We start from the raw sequence: 19,147 nt of genomic DNA, 5'->3' as shown, positions 1-19,147 counted from the left end.
GATCTGATGACAAAGCGACAGGCACTGCAGCTACTCTAACCCCGGTGACTGGCACTACAGCTACTCCAACCCTGGCCACAGGCAGTGCAGCTACTCCAGGGAACCAACCTGTGCTGGTATCAGTCGCCCCTATACACAAGAAGAAATCTTGGAAGTGAAAGACAGCTGGTTTAGAAAGGGATGATGAAAAACCAGGACCATGACAAGGAGAGGAGGAGGAGGAAGAAGAACTCATAAACTAGACAGAAACTGCCTGATCCTTATCCTTGAGTGAGCTACAAGATACATGAAAAGATTTCAGCCATCGTCCAGATAAGCACATTGTCACCTGGCTGCTCTGATGCTGGAACAATGGGGCCAGTAGCCTGGAATAAGAGGGTAAGGAAGACAAACAGCTGGGATCCCTTTCTAGGGAAGGGGACACTGGCAAAGCAATTGGTAAAGGAGCACAAATCCTTAGCCTCTGGAGCTGACTCCTGTCAGGTATGAAGGAAAGATATCCCTTCAAGGAAGATGTTATATATTGCCCAGGCAAATGGACCACCATGGAGAGAGGTACCCAGTACCTGAGGGAATTAGCCGTGCTGGAGGTGATTTATAGTAACCTGAACAATGAGCAGTTATCCAAAGATCCAGATGAAGTCCAGTGCACATGACCCATGTGACGGAAGTTGGTACGGAGTGCACCAGCGTTGTATGCCAGCTCATTGGCAATACTGTCCTGGAAAGATGAAGAGGCATCAACGGTGGATGAAGTGGCTAGCCGACTCCAGGAATATGAAGAAAGTATCTTGTCGTCCCTCGTCTCAGCTGTGGCAAAACTGTCCTGGGAGTTCCAGCAACTCAAAAGAGAATAGGTCCTACTCTCCACCTATACGGACCAACATCTCAGCTATTAGTAGTCAGCATTCTTCTGCTCGAGAGAGAGGATACAGATGGTACACGCCACGGGGCACTCCGTGGTTTTACCTGTGTGACCATGGAGAGGACATGAGGAAGTGGGATGGAAAAACTACTTTGACCCTAGAGGCATGGGTACGTGAGTTGCAAGGAAAAACAATTACACAAAGGAGTTCTTCCAGGAAAATCGCTGCTACAGTCTCTGGTACAGAGTAGAAGGTCTGATCTTACTTCTGATCTTAATCAAGGGACTCCTGACTCATATTTACAAGAAGTGAGTAATGAATACTATGACCAGGACTAGAGGGGCCCTGCCTCCAGCCAGGTGGAGGAAAGGGACAACCGGATTTACTGGACTGTGTGGATTCAATGGCCTGGCACATCAGACCCACAGGAGTATAAGGCTCTAGTGGACACCGGTGCACAGCGTACCCTAATGCCATCAAGTTATAAAGGGGCAGAATCCGTCTGTATTTCTGGAGTGACAGGGGGATCCCAACAGCTAACTGTACTGGAGGCTGAAGTGAGCCTAACCGGGAATGAGTGGCAGAAGCACCCCATTGTGACTGGCCCAGAGGCTCTGTGCATCCTTGGCATAGACTGCCTCAGGAGAGGGTATTTCAAGGACCCAAAAGGGTACTGGTGGGCTTTTGGTACAGCTGCCTTGGAGGAAATGAAACAGCTGTCCACCTTGCCTGGTCTCTCGGAGGACCGTTCTGTTGTGGGGATGCTGAGGGTCGAAGAACAACAGGTGCTGATCACTACCACAGCGGTGCACCAGCAGCAATATCGCACCAACCGAGACTCCCTGATTCCCATCCATAAGCTGATTCATCAACTGGAGAGCCAAGGAGTGATCAGCAAGACTCGCTCACCCTTTAACAGTCCCATATGGACAGTGCAAAAGTCTAATGGGGAGTGGAGACTAACAGTAGACTACTGTGGCCTGAACAAAGTCACGCCACCGCTGAGTGCTGCCGTGCTGGACATGCTAGAACTTCAATACAAACTGGAGTCAAAGGCAGCCAAGTGGTATGCCACAATTGATATCGCTAAAGCATTTTTCTCAATCCCTTTGGCAGCAGAGTGTAGGCCACAGTTTGCTTTCACTTGGAGGGGTGTTCAGTACACCTGGAATTGACTGCCCCAGGGTGGAAACACAGCCCTACCATTTGCCATGGACTGATCCAGATGGCACTGGAACAGGGTGAAGCTCCAGAACACCTGCAATACATTGATGACATCATCATATGGGGCAATACAGCAGAAGAAGTTTTTGAGAAGAGGAAGAAAATAGTCCAAATCCTTCTGAAGGCCGGTTTTGCTGTCAAACAAAGTAAGGTCAAGGGACCTGCACAGGAAATCCAGTTTTTAGGAATAAAATGGCAAGATGGACGTTGTCAGATCCCAATGGATGTGATCCACAAAATAACAGCTAGGTTCCCACCAGCTAGCAAAAAGGAAACACAAGCTTTCTTAGGCATTGTGGGTTTTTGGAGAATGTATATTCCAAATTACAGTCTGATCATAAGCCCTCTCTATCAAGTGACCCGGAAGAAGAACGATTTCAAATGGGGCCCTGAGGAACGACAAGTCTTTGAACAAATTAAGCAGGAGATAGTTCATGCAGCAGCCCTTGGGCCAGCCCAGGCAGGGCAAGATGTAAAAAATGTGCTCTACACCGCAACTGGGGAGAATGGTTCTAGCTGGAGCCTCTGGCAGAAAGCACCAGGGGAGACTCAAAGGTTGACCCCTAGGGTTTTGGAGTCAGGGATACAGAAGATCTGAAGCCCACTATACTCCAACTGAAAAAGAGACATTGGCAGCATATGAAGGGGTTCAAGCTGCTTCAGAAGCACAGCTCCTCCTGGCACCCTAACTGCTGGTGCTGGGCTGGATGTTCAAAGGGAGGGTCCCCTCTACTCATCATGCAACTGATGCTACTTGGAGTAACTGGGTTGCACTAATCCCATAACAGGCTCGAATAGGAAACCCCAGTTGCCCAGGAATCTTGGAAGTGATCGTGGGCTGGCCAGAAGGCAAAAGTTTTCGAATATCACCAGAGGAGGAGGTGACACATGCTGAAGAGGCCCCACTGTATAATAAATTGCCAGAAAATGAAAAGCAATATGTCCTGTTCACTGATGGGTCCTGTCGTCTTGTGGGAAAGCATCGGAGGTGGAAAGCTGCTGAATGGAGTCCTATACGACAAGTCACAGAAACTGCTGAAGGAGAAGGGGAGTCGAGTCAGTTTGCAGAGGTGAAAGCCATCCAGCTGGCTTTAGATATTGCTGAACAAGAAAAGTGGCCAGTACTTCATCTCTATACTGACTCATGGATGGTGGCAAATGCCCTGTGGGGGTGGTTGCAGCAATGGAAGCAGAGCAGAGGCAAACCCATCCAGGCTGCCACATTGTGGCAAGATATTGCTGCCTGGGTAGAGAACCTGGTTGTAAAAGTTCGTCACGTAGATGCTCATGTACCTAAGAGTCGGGCCACTGAAGAACATCAAAACAACCAGCAGGTGGATCAGGCTGCTAAGACTGTAAGTGGCTCAGCTGGATCTGGACTGGCAACATAAGGGTGAATTATTTATAGCTTGGTGGGCTCATGACACCTCAAGCCATCAAGGAAGAGATGCAACATATAGATGGGCTCGTGATCGAGGGGTGGACTTGACTATGGACACTATTGCAGAGGTTATCCATGAATGCGAAACATGCGCTGCAATCAAGCAAGCCAAGCGGTTAAAGCCTCTGGTATGGAGGGTGATGGCTGAAATATAAAAATGGGGAGACCTGGGAGATTGATTACATCACACTCCCACAAACCCGCCAAGGCAAGTGCTACGTGCTCACCATGGTGAACTTGTGCATGACGTAGATGGTATAGAATAAGGGGCGGATACTGTCCTGGTTTTGGCTGGGATAGAGTTAATTTTCTTCCTAGTAGCTGGTGTAGTGCTGTGTTTTGGATTTAGGATGAGAATAATGCTGATAACACACTGACGTTTTAGTTGTTGCTAAGTACTGCTTATACTAGTCAAGGACTTTTCAGCTTCCCATACTCTGCCAGGTGCACAAGAAACTGGGAAGGGGTTGATCCAAACTGACCACAAGATCCACAAGAAACAGTTGATCCAAACTGACCAAAGGGATATTCCATACCATATGATGTCATGCTCAGTATATAAACTAGGGGGAGTTGGCCGGGAGGCAGCAATCACTGCTCGGCAACTGGCTGGGTATCGGTCGGCAGCTGGTGAGCAGTTGCATCACTTGTTTTTTTCCTGGGTTTTGTTTCTCTCTCTCATTGTTCTCCTTTTCATTACATTAATAATAATAATATTAATAATTTTATTTCAATTATTAAACTGTTCTTATCTCAACCCACGAGTTTTCTTCCTTTTGCCCTTCCGATTCCCTCCCCCATCCCACCATGGTGGGGGAGGGTGAGCGAGCGGCTGTGTGGTGCTTGGTTGCCGACAGGGGCTAAACCACAACAATGTCACTGTCCTGGAGAGATGCAAGGAGACTACCCGCGAGGTGCCAGCGGCCTGTGCCACTGCAGTCACAGTGCACAGTGCACAGCTGCCCGTCGATGTCTTGTCTCTTCTGGCCAGTGCTTCCCCCATAGGAAAAGCCTGGGGTGGAGCTCGGTGAGCTGCAAGCAGAGGTGCCCTTTGGCATCTCCAGCTGGGGACAAAGCCTGACCCCAGGAAGGCTTGTGAAGCCACCTGTGCCGTGGGTCTAGGGAGCAGCAGTGGCTCCAAGGGTGCTTTGTGCTGCTGTGTCTGTGGCAGCCAGTGCAGGCACCAGAGGATGTCCTGACACATCTGTGCAAACACCACAGGCAGCATGCTCCTCTCTCGCTCAGGCTCGCTGAAACGCCTCCCCCAAGCACGATATCTGTGGTGTGAGCGTCCCAGGTGTCACCCTCAGTCCCATCCACAGCCCGGGTTGGCTTGTGAGCCTCTCCTTGCTGCATTGGGAGATGCCTGGGCATTTCAGAGCACCCAGCAGTCTTGGTGCTGCTGGGGCTGCTTGTTCCTTATGCTCAGGCAGCCTGTCATCTCTATTTAGGAGACAAGAGGTACAGAGCTGCCTAAGGGGGCAAATTCCTGTGTACAATTGCTGTACTTGATACATGCCTGTTAGTGTGTGTTGCTTATTTGCTGGGTGCTGGTCCAATAGTTGTCTGCTGCTGTTAACTTCAAAATGGATAACAGAGATATTTCTTCAGCACGGCTTTAGTCATGAAGTCAAGAGAACCTACTGATGTGTACGTTTTTAACCAAATTGTGTTTGAGTTCACTTTAGTCGGCAGCAATAAGCCACAGCCTGTCACTGGCCCAGGAATACAGCGCACTGCATCCGTCCCTGCTGCTGTGAAAGACACACATTTTCTAAGGATCCCAAATAAAATCTCCTCTCATCCTCCGTGGTGTGTTAGAATTCATCAAGGATATGCATCCAGTCTGGCAGCATCCATCCCAGAGGCAGGCGTCAGATGTGCCCCTTCAAGATGCAGAAAGCTCCAGCACCATGTGGCCTTCCTGAAGGACTGAAACCTGCCCAGACAGCCACAAACCTATCTGCTGGTTCACCAAGCCCTGCACAAACCTTGCCCTGGGCTGGGTGCTGGGTCAAGAGATAGGTACTAAAATAGGTATTTCATGATTCATCTCCTTTTTTTCTGAAACAGCCTCCACAGTCATCTGTCAGTAAGTTCAGCACCAAGAGTTCAGGTTCAGGAATGAGTCAGGCTGGGGCTGTTCCTCCGTAGCAGAGAGGACCATGGTGTCTTTGAAGAGGAGCATATGCATGTACTGCTGAGCTGTTAGGAAATGGAAAGATGAGCAGAAATCCTCTGTTCCACTCTGTTTCTCAGTGTGCCCACTCCCTTTGGCAGAGCTGAAGCTTGGCCATGCTTTGCTCCTGCAGATCATTTCACATGTGCAACACACCCCTGGGCACTATGCTCATGCTTTCCAGAAAGATCAGATTTATCTCCAAGTATGGGTCAGCAAACAGTTAGGGCTTTGAGGAATGATTGCCTTGCTGCACTTCATCGGTTAACAGCCTGGGTTTGGGTTTTTTTGTGTAGAAAAAGGAGGAAAAAATGGACTGCTGAAGGCATGATAGCCTTGATCTCAAGCCCCTCCTGAACCTGTGCTGTGATATCCTCTAGGACAGGCAGGGTTACCCAGGCAGCTAATGGTGGACAGATGTGATGTGAAGACGCCAGCTGGTTGTGGCGCTTGAGTGCCCTTTCCTTTCAAAACTTGTGTGAAGTTTACCTTTGGAGAAGGTAAAGGCCTTCTCTAAGCCCAAGCACATGGAGGATTATGGAGACTGAACATCCTCAGAGAGTGCCAGGTAAAGAAAGGGATAAATGTCTTGGTGATGCAGACATGCCTGCCACACATTCACTAATATTAGTGGGAAGACTGCCTGGACACAAGAGTATGGTGAGGAAAATTAGTATTTACTGGGGTAACGCAGCTAACATTGCTCTTTGCTTGGTAGTACTCTTCTCTTCCATATATCTCATCCTACACGGCAAGCCTGACCCAGCTGCTGATGCCAGGGTTATGCTGGCTGCACTGACTACTGGGAAGCACACTGGATCTGCACGGACAGTCCCAGCCAGCCGCAAAAGAGAGTATTGTTGGGTTGGGACGAGGCCCCAGCAGATGCACTCATCAGCAGAGGCTGTGGGAACCCAAATAATACTACTGCTATTTTGAGGCGGGGATTTCAGTGACCTGGCTCTGTACATTTTGGCATTTCAGCTGAGTCTACAAAAATACAGATTTATGCAGAAGCGCACAGACATGCAGAAGCACACTGCTCAGAAGCCATACATCAAAATTGGCATTGTACAGCAGCAGCTTTGCTTTGCCCACCATTACTTGCTGCCTCTGAGGTACAAATATTAACCAAACCGTATGCCAGCCTGCACATTACAATTAAAATTGACATATTCAGACTAAGGATATAATTCTCTTTCAATTTCCCAAACTTTTTTTACATCTGGACAGAATACCTAAAGTCACGTGGTTTTTTTTTCTGTCATGATCCTTTCTAGATCCTCTCCTGGCACAGTTAGTAATTTCCATGCTGCTTCATAATTGGTATACTAAATCAGTGTTTTCAAGAGGCTGAAAATAAAACAGGATTATTCTGGACATGATACAATTACCAGGGGTTTTGGGAGTTTTGGGCATGCTAATGCAGGCCCATCACTGCTCAGGAGCATCTTTCAGCCAAGAGAGGTGCAGGACACAAATACCCTTCATTAACCTTTCTTTTTTTCCCTCATAAAACTTTTGACTGGTTCTGACCTCCAGGTGTAGCTGGATGCTACCACAGCAGAAAGAGGCAGAGTTGCGCTGCTGGCTGGGAGGAATCCTCCAGAAACGATCAAGTCAGAAGCTCCTATCCTCATCCCCAGACTGTATGCAGTGGCCTGAACGAGTGACTTGAAAGCCAGAGATTCTGCCAAGGATTTAATTAGTGTTGTCAGCACATTGCCTTGGGAAGGAGGCTTCAGCATAATGCCAGAACAAGCCAGATATGGACTAGTTTCATACTGCGGGATGCCATTTTGGAACAAGATGCTGAGATTGTCATTCCCTGTGCTAAAGTGGCAGTCCTGCAGCTCAGAGCTGAGAGATGTGGAAGGATCCACCAGGTCCCACTTCACACTATTTCCCAAGGGATCTAGGAACACCATAAGCTAAGATGTCCTCATATATCCCACTTTTTGCTGGTGTAGTTCAACAGCGTGGGTCCTTAAACACACCCTTTTGCTCTCTACAGGTGCTGCACAGGTTTGCACAGTGTGGCAAGTGACATTTGTGCAAGATGAGCCCCACTAATGCCACTGCAATGCTGCAGCCTGTCAAGGCCTTTCCATCCAAACACACAGAGCATCATGGGTGGCATCAGACAAAGACTTGACCTTTCTAACTTCCCTCTGTAGAAGGGACCCTCTGGTGTAAATAACACCAATAAATCAAAAGAAAACAAGTATGTATTTTAGGTTTAAGCTTGAATGTGGGTAACAATTACTCTGGTTTCTGTTTTAAGATTAAGCCAGAATAAGAGAATATCTGACTATTTAATGTGCCAACATCATCCTGAATCCTCTTTAACCTGCATCATCTCAGCAAAAAGAAAAAGCAAGATCAGGATATAAAGCTAAGTAGCAGATATGAGCGGGATCAATATAACGTGGCTACTTTTTATGCAAGTAGGTGAACAGGTATGGGGTCTGTGCAGGATGGTCTAGCCTCAGCAGCTGGGTGCTTCTTGTGCTCCCAGCTCTTGAGATGACCCTAAAATTTGGCGCTACCCTCAAGCTGCCCAGCAGCTTGTACAGATGCAGGAAGATGCCTCCCGCTCTCCTGTGCTCTTAGTGCCCTCACAGACACTGGCAGGGCAGCAGACTGCTCCCGGGCTTGTCCCTTCAGAAAGGAGAGGAGCTCTGAGACCCACAGGGATGCTCCTGGCTGCCCACAGTGACGCAGGTCAGGTCCTGCCAGCCATGCATCCTCCGGATGTGGGTCTCATCTTCTCCCTTTGCACAGGAAGGCAGCAGTAGCAGCTCAAAGAAGTTGGGCTGCGAGAAGTTGAGGTCAGGTCCAGCTTGGGGCTCCTGGTGTTGCTGCTGCAATGGAGGAAGGCAGCTGCCTCTGGCAGGAAAGCCTTTGAGCTGCAGAAAGCGTCTCCCACCTCCCCGCTGGAAGGGTTTGCAAGCGGTGCTGAGGCAGCAGCAGTGGGAAGATGCCCTTTTAGACTCTAGGGAGAACTAAGAGAAGTGAAAGACTTTGCAAAGAAGGCTCTGCACGTTTATGCTACCCTCACACCACAGGGTTACAGCCCTTGTGGGGAAGCCCTGGGTCACAGCCTCACTCCAACAGCTACACAACAACAATCAATGAAACCTCTGAAAAGAGATATTCCCTAGCAGAAATGCTCAGCAGCACCAGGGAAAGGCGATCTTCTTGCCAGCTTGGGAAAATGGGCTCCAGCAGCTGTCCCAAAGCGCTCACACAAGGGCTGCAGGATGGGGCTGCAGGGCTGCAGAAATCGTTCCCATCTCTTGTGCTTCAGCTGAGTGAGGTCTGATCTAGAGGGCTTATCCTGTGACTCTGCAGGGGAGATAGCTGGTGCTGTCCTCCTGCCCACAACCTTTTGTCTTTCTCCTGAATTTTTATGAATCCCCTTCTAGAGCACCTCAGTGTTTGCATATACAAAAAAAGCCTAGTCACCCAAGGGTGGTAAGGCACCCAAAAGGCAGCAGCTGTACTGCTGCGCCTGGCTGCAATCCTGCTGTTGGACCTAGGCAGCAGCTGAACCTTTTCCTCTGGTCACAGTCTTTGCTTTAGAATTTAGAATTGTCCACTGCATCAGTGGACAAGGGAAAAACAATGGATGTCATCTATTTGGACTTCTGTAAAGCATTTGACACAGTCTTCCACAGCATCCTTCTCTCTAAATTGGAGAGATATGGATTTGATGGGTGGACTGTTCTATGGATAAGGAATTGGTTGGATGGTCACATCCAGAGGGTCGTGGTCAACGGCTCAATGTCCACATGGAGACCAGTGACAAGTGGGGTTCCTCAGGGGTCCGTACTGGGACCGGTGCTGTTTAACATCTTCATCAATGACATAGACAGTGGGATCGAGTGCACCCTCAGCAAGTTTGCAGATGACACCAAGTTGAGTGGTGCCGTTGACACACCAGGAGGACAAGATGTCATCCAAAGGGACCTGGACAAGCCGGAGAGGTGGGCCTCTGTGAACCTCATGAGGTTCAACAAGGCCAAGTGCAAGGTCCTGCACCTGGGACGGGGCAACCCCCAATATCAATACAGGCTGGGGGATGAAGGGATTGAGAGCAGCCCTGCGGAGAAGGACTTGGGGGTACTGATGGATGAAAAGCTGGACATGAGCCGGCAATGTGCGCTTGCAGCCCAGAAAGCCAACCGAATCCTGGGCTGCATCAAAAGCAGCGTGGCCAACAGGTCGAGGGAGGTGATTCTGCCCCTCTACTCTGCTCTGGTGAGACCTCGCCTGGAGTACTGCATCCAGCTCTGGAGCCCTCAGCACAAGAAGGACATGGACCTGTTGGAGCAGGTCCAGAGGAGGGTCACAAAAATGATCCGAGGGCTGGAGCACCTCTCCTGTGAGGACAGGCTGAGGGAGTTGGGGTTGTTCAGCCTGGAGAAGAGAAGGCTGCGAGGAGACCTTATTGCAACCTTCCAGTACTTAAAGGGGGCCTACAGGAAAGATGGGGAGAATCTTTTTAGCAAGGCCTGCTGTGACAGGACAAGGACCAATGGATTTAAACTAAAGAAGAATAGATTTAGACTGGTTATAAGGAAGAAATTTTTTACAATGAGGGCAGCGAAGCACTGGAACAGGTTGCCCAGAGAGGTAGTGGAGGCCCCATCCCTAGAAACATTCACGGTCAGGTTGGACGGGGCTCTGAGCAACCTGATCTAATTAAAGCTGTCCCTGCTCACTGCAGGGGGGTTGGGCTAGATGACCTCTAAAGGTCCCTTCCAACCCAAAGCATTCTATGATGCTATGATGCTATGATTTGGAGAATGTATGCCATGGCCCACATGAGGCAGCACGTATTTCTTACACACCTTCTGTTACTGGCCTGTTCTTGCAAAAGATTGTACCTTGCAGATTGCAAATACAAGTACACATTAAAATAGTAAATCCTACCCGAAGATAGGCGGTTTAAAAGAATTATATTTTGTGTTTTGTTCTGCTTTTACTCTAGGAAGTAAGCCCAAGGGTACTCAGTATGTATGGAAACACTACAAGGGCAGACTTACAGGAAATTAGATTTCTAGAATAAAAGATAATCTACTCTCCACTTCTTTTTCCCAGGGGAGGAGGAACAGAGAGGGAGAGAGAGAAGGAAAGAGGCAGCTGGAGGGATTGTCAGTTTTGTAGAACTACCCACAACAGAAGAAAATGCACAAGCTGAAAGAATTAACAATGAAATAGGCTCCTAGGATTGTGCAATTATACTGCATGCAGTACCTTTATTATTAAACTTCAAATATGGTGATAAACAGATCAAGACTACAAGCTTCAGAACACCATTGCATTTATCTATCAGTATTTGTATATATTAAAAAAAATATATATAAGCACATATATGTATGTGTATATATACACACATGTGCACGTGTGTGTATATATACACACACGTGCATGTGTGTATAGGCCACTGCCCTGGTCTGTGGCTTACCAGCCAGCAGGTCCTCTGTGGCTTACCAGCCAGCAGGTCCTCGGAAGCTTTGACATACGACTGTTACCACTCTCTCAGCTCACATTCAGTATTTTTTCCACTCTTCAGCCTTTTTATCCAGGTAACTATTTCTTCACTCATCCCTAGGGCACTTGTTCATTCCCATAAGGGTTTTTTGTTGACACCCACAGTGTCATTTCCAGGCTACAACTTCCAAACCCTTCCAGCCCAGGAGCTGCAGGCCCTTGTAGCAGATGGGGAGTCAGGATCATACCTAAACATTCCTCCACATTGATTTAAATAAAACACATGCATAGCATTTATTTCTTTGTTGCTTATCTAATTATTCACTCACTAAGCTCTTCCTGGGCTGGAAGCCTTGTTCAGATCTGTCAACTGGGAGCCAGATCCTAGCATGATGCCTTAAACTTGGGCACATTTCCCTCCAAAGAGCGGGTTCTCGCTCCTGCTGTGAGCCCTGTCCCTGCCTACAAAGCCAATCCACTCTGCTGAGATGTAGGAAGGAGCGGCCAAGTGTCCTGATGTGGTGGCTTGACCCTGGCTGGATGCCAAGTGCCCACCAAAGCCGCTCTAGCACTCCCCTTCTCAACTGGACAGGGGAGAGAAAATATAACAAAAAAAAAAAAAGCTCGTGGGTCGAGATAAGGACAGGGAGATCACTCAGCAATTACCATCACAGGCAAAACACTCGACTTGGGGAAAATCAGTTTAATTTATTACCAGTCAAATCACAGTACAAAAATGACAAATAAAAACTAAACCTTAAAACACCTTCCCCCCAAACACCTCCCTTCTCACTGGGCTCAACTTCACTCCTGATTTTCTCTACCTCCTCCCCCCCGAGCGGTGGAAGAGGATGGGGAATGGGAGTTGTGGTTCATCACACGCTGTCTCTGCCGCTCCTTCCTCCTCAGGGGAGGACTCCTCACACTCTTCCCCTGCTCCAGCATGGGGTCCCACCCACAGGAGACAGTCCTCCACAAACTTCTCCAATGTGAGTCCCTCCCACGGAATACAGTTCTTCACGAACTGCTCCACCGTGGGTCCCTTCCACAGGGTGCAGTCCTTCAGGAGCAGACTGCTCCAGCGTGGGTGCCCCGTGGGGTCACAAGTCCTGCCAGCAAACCTGCCCCAGCGTGGGCTCCTCTCTCCCCATGGGTCCACAGGTCCTGCCAGGCGCCTGCTTCAGCCTGGGCTTCCCATGGGGTCACAGCCTCCTTCGGGCACATCCACCTGCTCCAGCATGGGGCCCTCCCCGGGCTGCAGGTAGATATCTGCTCCACCATGGACCTCCATGGGCTGCAGGGGCACAGCCTGCCTCACCATGGTCTTCACCACGGGCTGCAGGGGAATCTCTGCTCCGGCGCCTGGAGCACCTCCTCCCCCTCTTTCTCCACTGACCTTGGTGTCTGCAGAGTCGCTCCTCTCACATATTCTCACTCCTCACTCCAGCTGCAGTGTGTGTCCTGGTGGGGTTTTTTTTTTCCCCCCTTCTTAAAATGTTATCCCAGAGTTGCTACCACTGTCACTGATTGGTTTGGCCTTGGCCAGTGGCGGGTCTGTCTTGGAGTCGGCTGGCATTGGCTCTATCAGACATAGGGGAAGCTTCTAGCAGCTTGTCCTGGTTTCAGCTGCGATAGAGTTAATTTTCTGGAGTTGCTGGCTGGGCTTAAACCATGATACAGCTTCTCACAGAAGCCACCCCTGTAGTCCCCCACTGCCAAAACCTTGCCACACAAACCCAATACACCCGAGTTCAGAAACATAAGGAGTTCCTTTCAGTACTGAATCTGAGGTGGGGGAAGAAATGTTTCTAAGGCACCTCTCCATGCTGCTCGGGCATTGCAGGAGTCTGCTGGTAATTTCAGCCTCCCTTTCAAAAAGCAGGCAGGGCAGGACGTGCCAAGGTGTCGTGGTTTAGCCCCAGCCAGCAACTAAGCACCACGCAGCTGCTCGCTCACTCCCCCTACCCCGATGGGATTGGGGAGAGAATCGGAGGAGTAAGAGTGAGAAACACTCCTCAGTTGAGATAAGAACAGTTTAATAATTGAAATAAAGTAAAATAGGAATGATAATAATAACAATACAATAATGACAATAATAATAATAATATACAAAGCAAGTGATGCACAATGCAATTGCTCACCACCCGCTGACCGATACCCAGACAGTTCCCGAGCAGTGATTGCTGCTCCCCGGCCAACTCCCCCCCCCCAGTTTATATACTGAGCATGACGTCATGTGGTATGGAATAGCCCTTTGGTCAGTTTGGATCAACTATTCTGGCTGTGCCCCCTCCCAGTTTCTTGTGCACCTGGCAGAGCATGGGAAGCTGAAAAGTCCTTGACTAGCATAAGCAGTACTTAGCAACAACTAAAACATCAGCGTGTTATCAACATTCTTCTCCTACTAAATCCAAACACAGCACTATGCCAGCTACTAGGAAGAAAATTAACTTCTATCCCAGCCAAAACCAGGACACAAGGGAAAGGGAGGAAGATGCTAAAAAGTAAGAAACCCAAAGGCAAGCATGATAAAAGCAAGCTCAAGCAGTTGCTTCTGCTTTTCCTAAACCTAAAAGGTTGCATAAACAGTGCATCCCTGTGCATGACGTGCTAGGAGGATTTCTCAACTTCAGGTCACCTGTTCAGGAGTAAAGTTCTTGACTTGTAGCTCTACAAGACAGTGCCAACAAAAGACGACTGTGAGGATGCAGTGTGCAGAGAGGAGTGCTTGTCCAGGCTGTGCCCATTGAAAGCACCGCAGTCTTTGCAGATCAACAGAAAACGTGTGTATTTTCTGAAAGCTTCACAGAGATGCTTCTTGAACTTCTCTCCTACAAAGGCATAGATGACTGGGTTGAGGCAGCAGTGGATGAAAGAGAGCGCCTCAGCCAGCTCCATGGCTAGGTCTAGCCTTCGGCTTGTCTGGCAGTCATCAATGACATATAAGTTCCTCAGAGAGTCCAGAAAAATCACAATGTTGACGGGGGTCCAGAAGAAGAAAAACACAATGACGACAATGAAAACCAGTTTCATTGCTTTGTACTTGTTCTGAGTATGGCACTTCTGCAGGCTTTTCAAGATGCTGTGGTAGCAGAAAATGAGGACACCAACAGGCATCAGCCACCCCAGGATATTGACTTCAAAATTACTGAAAGTCTTCCAGCCATTGTTGCTGTCAGGATAGTGAGGGGTACACTTACTCTGGTTATTGTCATTTGTTTCCTGGAAAAAAATTAACTCTGGTGCTGATGCTAAAATGGCAACTCCCCAAAGGGCCAGGCTGCTGATAACCCCATGGGCAGTTGTCCGAATCTGTAGAGCGTAGACAGACCGGACAATGGCCAAGTACCTGTCAACGCTCATAATGGTTATGAAGAAGGTGCTGCTGTAGAAACCAATGAAGTAAGCTGAGCTGATGATCTTACACATCACATTTCCAAAAGTCCACTGGCTCATGATGGAGTACTGAACCAAGAAGGGGAGGGAGAAAACAAAGAGGAGGTCAGAGATGGCGAGGTTCAGCAGATAAACATCAGTCATGGCCCTGACTTTCTTGAAGACTGTTAGGACCCAAATGACCAAAGCATTTCCCACGAGGCCAGTCACAAACAGTAGGGAGTACAGCACTGGTAAAAAGGTAGATGCAAATGCTGGAATATTTTCAAGATCACAGCTGATGTCCAGTCCAGGGTAGAAGGGATATTCATAGGCTGCAGAGGAGTTAGATGTTGGTGATGTGTAACCCACCTGTTCAAAGACAATGAAGTTCATGAGGCCCAAATCCCAAATTACCCTCTTAGTAAATATACTAGGCACAAGTCAGCTCACACCAAGCCGCATGAGGACAAAACAACTGTGCCTCAGCTGTGTTGGAGGATACAAATGAGGAATGAACATGAGTGACCAGTCCTCCCCTGCAAGATCCAGGATGAGGTTCTTGCACCAGAGGGGCAGAGGAGATCAAGGAAAATGCAGCTGTGGTGGTAAACCAGAGGTTACCAGTATCCCCCCGCTGGCTCCATGTGGGGTGCCCAGTCCTGTGCCTGGAGTCCAGGTGGATGTGGTGGGGCACCAGGGCCAGAGCCAGGGAGCATCCCCAAACCAGCAACCAAATGGGCATAGTCATGGGGCTGAGAGACCCTGACAAAGGTTTTGGGGTCCTATTCCACGTTTCCTTCAGAAAAGAGAAAGGGAGCAGTGCTCAGGGAGGAACTGGCATTTAAATGCTCATCTCATAAAAGCTTCGTTTCCAGTTAGCTGAGTGCCAGAAATACCCCTTCATGTGACAAGTTACTTTTGCAGAGAATTCCCGCACAGTTCAAGCAGGTTTTCAGCTGTAAAGGCACCAGCACGTACAGGTAACTGGTGGTTGTGGCACATTGCACACTCTTTCCATGGGTGAGATCAGTGGTGGCAGCTCTGGCCTGAGGGGCAACTTCCCAAAGAGCACATGGGGGTTTCTGCCCGTTCTTCCCTCCTCCCCAGCAGGAATTTTGCCCTATTGGCCTGTGCCAGCACAAACTGCTGCTGGCAGCAGCTCCTGCCCACCAAGACTTTACTTTGCTAATGAGGATGGCTGGATTTCCTTTCAACATCAGCAGCTCTGCTCTCCTGGCACCTGTCAGGATACACCAGCAGCAGCAACGTTCCGCTTCCCTGCTCCCTCCCTCCCTCGCAGCCCCCCAGCAGCAACCACCCACATCCCTGGGCAGCACCTGTGACTGCAAACAGCTAAAGAAGATGGGTGGCAGCACATCCCCCATTCTCATTAGCCAAAGACATTTTCACTCACTGTTTTTTTCGGAGAACAACAATCACACTGATTTCTTCTAAACCCTCGCTGTCCCTACCAGTACTATGTGTCCCCTTAGCCAAAACTGGACCCCTCAGATGTGCTACTGGCCTCGGCTTGCAAGGCAGCAGCCCAGCAGAGAATGACTCACCGACATATCCTCAGAGACCTCTCTGCCCAGCAGGTACATCAAGTTCCGCTCCGTAATTCAACACTGTGTCTGAAAGAGTGTAAAAGAAAGGCCTTTATATCACAGGTTTTTAAGAAGTGGGCATACCTTCACACATATATGCTGGCAGTATTTACCTGAGCTTATGTTGCAATGCAAAGTCACAGGCAAGGTCCTCACCCTAGCAGTGCATAGTCATAAAATGCCTTTTCCTTTGAGTGATACATGTTACAATAAAGATCTATGACACCCCAACCCAATCAGTTACCCTATTTAGCTGACATTCAGAGAAACGGAAACATGTCTGGTTTATCTTCTAAATGATCTATGTCTTTTCACTTTGAGCACTAATATGAACGTCAGTGGAAGAGACTTGCAATTTCCCCCACGCATCTGCAAGGTGCTCCCATCCCTCACCTGCAGCCCCTGCTCTGCAGCCCCCATGGTTGGGAGAGGGGAAGCAGCGCTGCCTCTCCTCTGCTCCAAGGATTTTCAGTGAAGATGTCTGTGGGGAATGGCCCAATGCTGCCGACAGCCAGCAGTGGCAAAAGGTATCATGTTTGCTTTGACATTTTTCCTTGGAAGGCACCTTCCCCCTGCAACAACCACCCACAGACAGAAATACCCAGTGGAACACAGATTCATAGAATTGTTTAGGTTGGAAAAGACCTTTAAGATCACTGAGTCCAACCATATACCTAATGCTGCCACATCCGTATCAACCTTCCTTCCCAAAACATGCACCCTGCAGGCCCTCTCAGAGACTAACACTGAAGTAAAGCCCTGAACAGCACTGGATTTCCACTGACTCTACCAAGTACCTGCTGGGGCCTCATTCTGACCCAACATGGCTTTCATCCTGTTGAAGGCTAAATCTGAAACTTAGTTAACATCGTATCAGGCCAAGAGGTTTTTGTAAGCTGGCAAGTAAAGGACATTTAATCATCCCTAATCCGAAGAACAAACATTTAGCATCCTTTAACCAAAGACATCCCGGAGCAACTAGACCTTGAAAAAGTACTGAGAAACTGATAAAAGGGAACATCCTACCCCAGAAGGTGCCAGAAAAACTGGATGATTGCCGAAAAACAGTAACTGGGGGAAAGGTAATTCTGGCAGGGGGATATCGCGACAACTGACCCAATTTAGGACCAAAACGATTCGCCCCCCGCCTCCCCCCGTAAGGAGCATGCATGCTAATTTACATAGCAAGTGAGGCTAATTAGAATATAGTTGACCAATAGTAGATAGGATGGTAATTACTAACCAATAATTGCAAAAAGGATAATTACTAACTCTGTAAGTTTTGTGTATAAATAAGGTGCAGAAAGTCTCATTCAGTGTGCTAGCTTTGTGGAATTACCACGTAGCACCCATCTCTGACCAGAAATGAAATAAAATCAGTATCTTGACTCAGTGTGTGAATTGGATTGTTGCACACTGGGTAACGAACTCCCTTTGTGAGACAACAATCCCACAGCTGTCTCCGATTTCCCCTGCAACGCAAGATGTATGGGAAAGAGCAGCACTACTGAGCAACGGGCAGCATTTGAAGTGTGTGTTGTCTCCTTAAATACTGCTGCTCCTCGCTATAGCCTGGTGCTGTTACTGTAATTCAGGCAAGTCACATCACCTTTTTTTTTGTCTTTGAGCAAACAGCACCTCACTGGGTGTCAGTCCATAGATGTGTGCTGGAGATCCCCATGTGGAATGGTCTATCATCTCTCTTAAACCCTCTGAATGCCCACCTTCATTCACCATCACTGCAAAGGCAGACGGATAAATCTCCATGAACTGAGAAAATCTGCAACTATTACACATGTGGCAGTGGCTGGCTTTCTTTGGCTGTGGTGGGCAGTATGGTATCGGATCAAAGTTTTATGTGTGTGTATTGGGTTTGTGTGGCAAGATTTTGGTAGCGGGGGGGCTACAGGGGTAGCTTCTGTGAGAAGCTGCTAGAAGCTTTCCCTATGTCCGATAGAGCCAATGGCAGCTGGCTCCAAGACAAACTCGCTGCTGGCCAAGGCCAATCCAATCAGTGATGGTGGTAGCAACTCTGGGATAACATATTTAAGAAGGGGAAAAAAAGTCCAAAGGAACACAAAAACTGCAGCTGGAGTGAGGAGTGAGAATATGTGACAGGAACGACTCTGCAGACACCAAGGTCAGTGGAGAAGGAGGGGGAGGAGGTGCTCCAGGCACCGGAGCAGAGATTCCCCTGCAGCCCCTGGTGCAGACCATGGTGAGGCAGGCTGTGCCCCTGCAGCCCATGGAGGTCCGTGGTGGAGCAGATATCCACCTGCAGCCCGGGGAGGACCCCACGCCGGAGCAGGTGGGTGTGCCTGAAGGAGGCTGTGACCCCGTGGGAAGCCCAGGCTGAAGCAGGCGCCTGGCAGGACCTGTGGACCCATGGGGAGAGAGGAGCCCACACTGGGGCAGGTTTGCTGGCAGGACTTGTGACCCCACAGGGCACCCACGCTGGAGCAGTCTGCTCCTGAAGGACTGCACCCCGTGGAAGGGACCCACAGTGGAGCAGTTCGTGAAGAACTGTATCCCGTGGGAAGGACTCACATTGGAGAAGTTTGTGGAGGACTGTCTCCCGTGGGTGGGACCCCATGCTGGAGCAGGGGAAGAGTGTGAGGAGTCCTCCCCTGAGGAGGAAGGAGCGGCAGAGACGTGTGATGAACTGACCACAACCCCCATTCGCCATCCCCCTGCGCTGCTCAGGGGGAGGAGGTAGAGAAAATCAGGAGTGAAGTTGAGCCCGGTGAGAAGGGAGGTGTTGGGGGGGAAGGTGTTTTAAGGTTTAGTTTTTATTTGTCATTTTCGTACTGTGATTTGACTGGTAATAAATTAAACTGATTTTCCCCAAGTCGAGTGTGTTTTGCCTGTGATGGTAATTGCTGAGTGACCTCTCCCTGTCCTTACCTCAACCCATGAGCTTTTTTGTTATATTTTCTCTCCCCTGAGAGAAAGG

General features: G+C 49.0%; 1 protein-coding gene across 1 annotated transcript; it reads right to left on the bottom strand.

The window, feature by feature from the left end:
- Positions 1-13,879: 13,879 nt before the first annotated feature.
- LOC104029469 (C-C chemokine receptor type 4-like) lies at positions 13,880-17,006 on the bottom strand. The gene is made up of 3 exons (XM_009480819.2): positions 16,992-17,006; positions 16,153-16,200; positions 13,880-14,956 (listed from the first exon to the last, which is right to left on the bottom strand). The coding sequence occupies exons 1-3, from the start codon at positions 17,004-17,006 to the stop codon at positions 13,880-13,882; spliced, it is 1,140 nt and encodes a 379-aa protein (XP_009479094.2).
- Between the last annotated feature and the right edge of the window lie 2,141 nt (positions 17,007-19,147).

Source organism: Pelecanus crispus, chromosome 2 (assembly GCF_030463565.1).
Source record: "Pelecanus crispus isolate bPelCri1 chromosome 2, bPelCri1.pri, whole genome shotgun sequence".
Taxonomy (NCBI): domain Eukaryota; kingdom Metazoa; phylum Chordata; class Aves; order Pelecaniformes; family Pelecanidae; genus Pelecanus; species Pelecanus crispus.
The sequence above is the reverse complement of the archived record's forward strand: the minus strand, read 5'-3'. Positions and strand labels throughout refer to the sequence as shown.

What these genes read in the sequence shown, in the direction of transcription:
- LOC104029469 (XM_009480819.2), bottom strand. An exon ending in AGGTCTCTGAGGATATGTCG is followed by an intron (nt 14,957 to 16,152) that starts GTGAGTCATTCT and finishes GTCTTTGAACAG; the next exon opens with GTGGGTTACACATCACCAAC.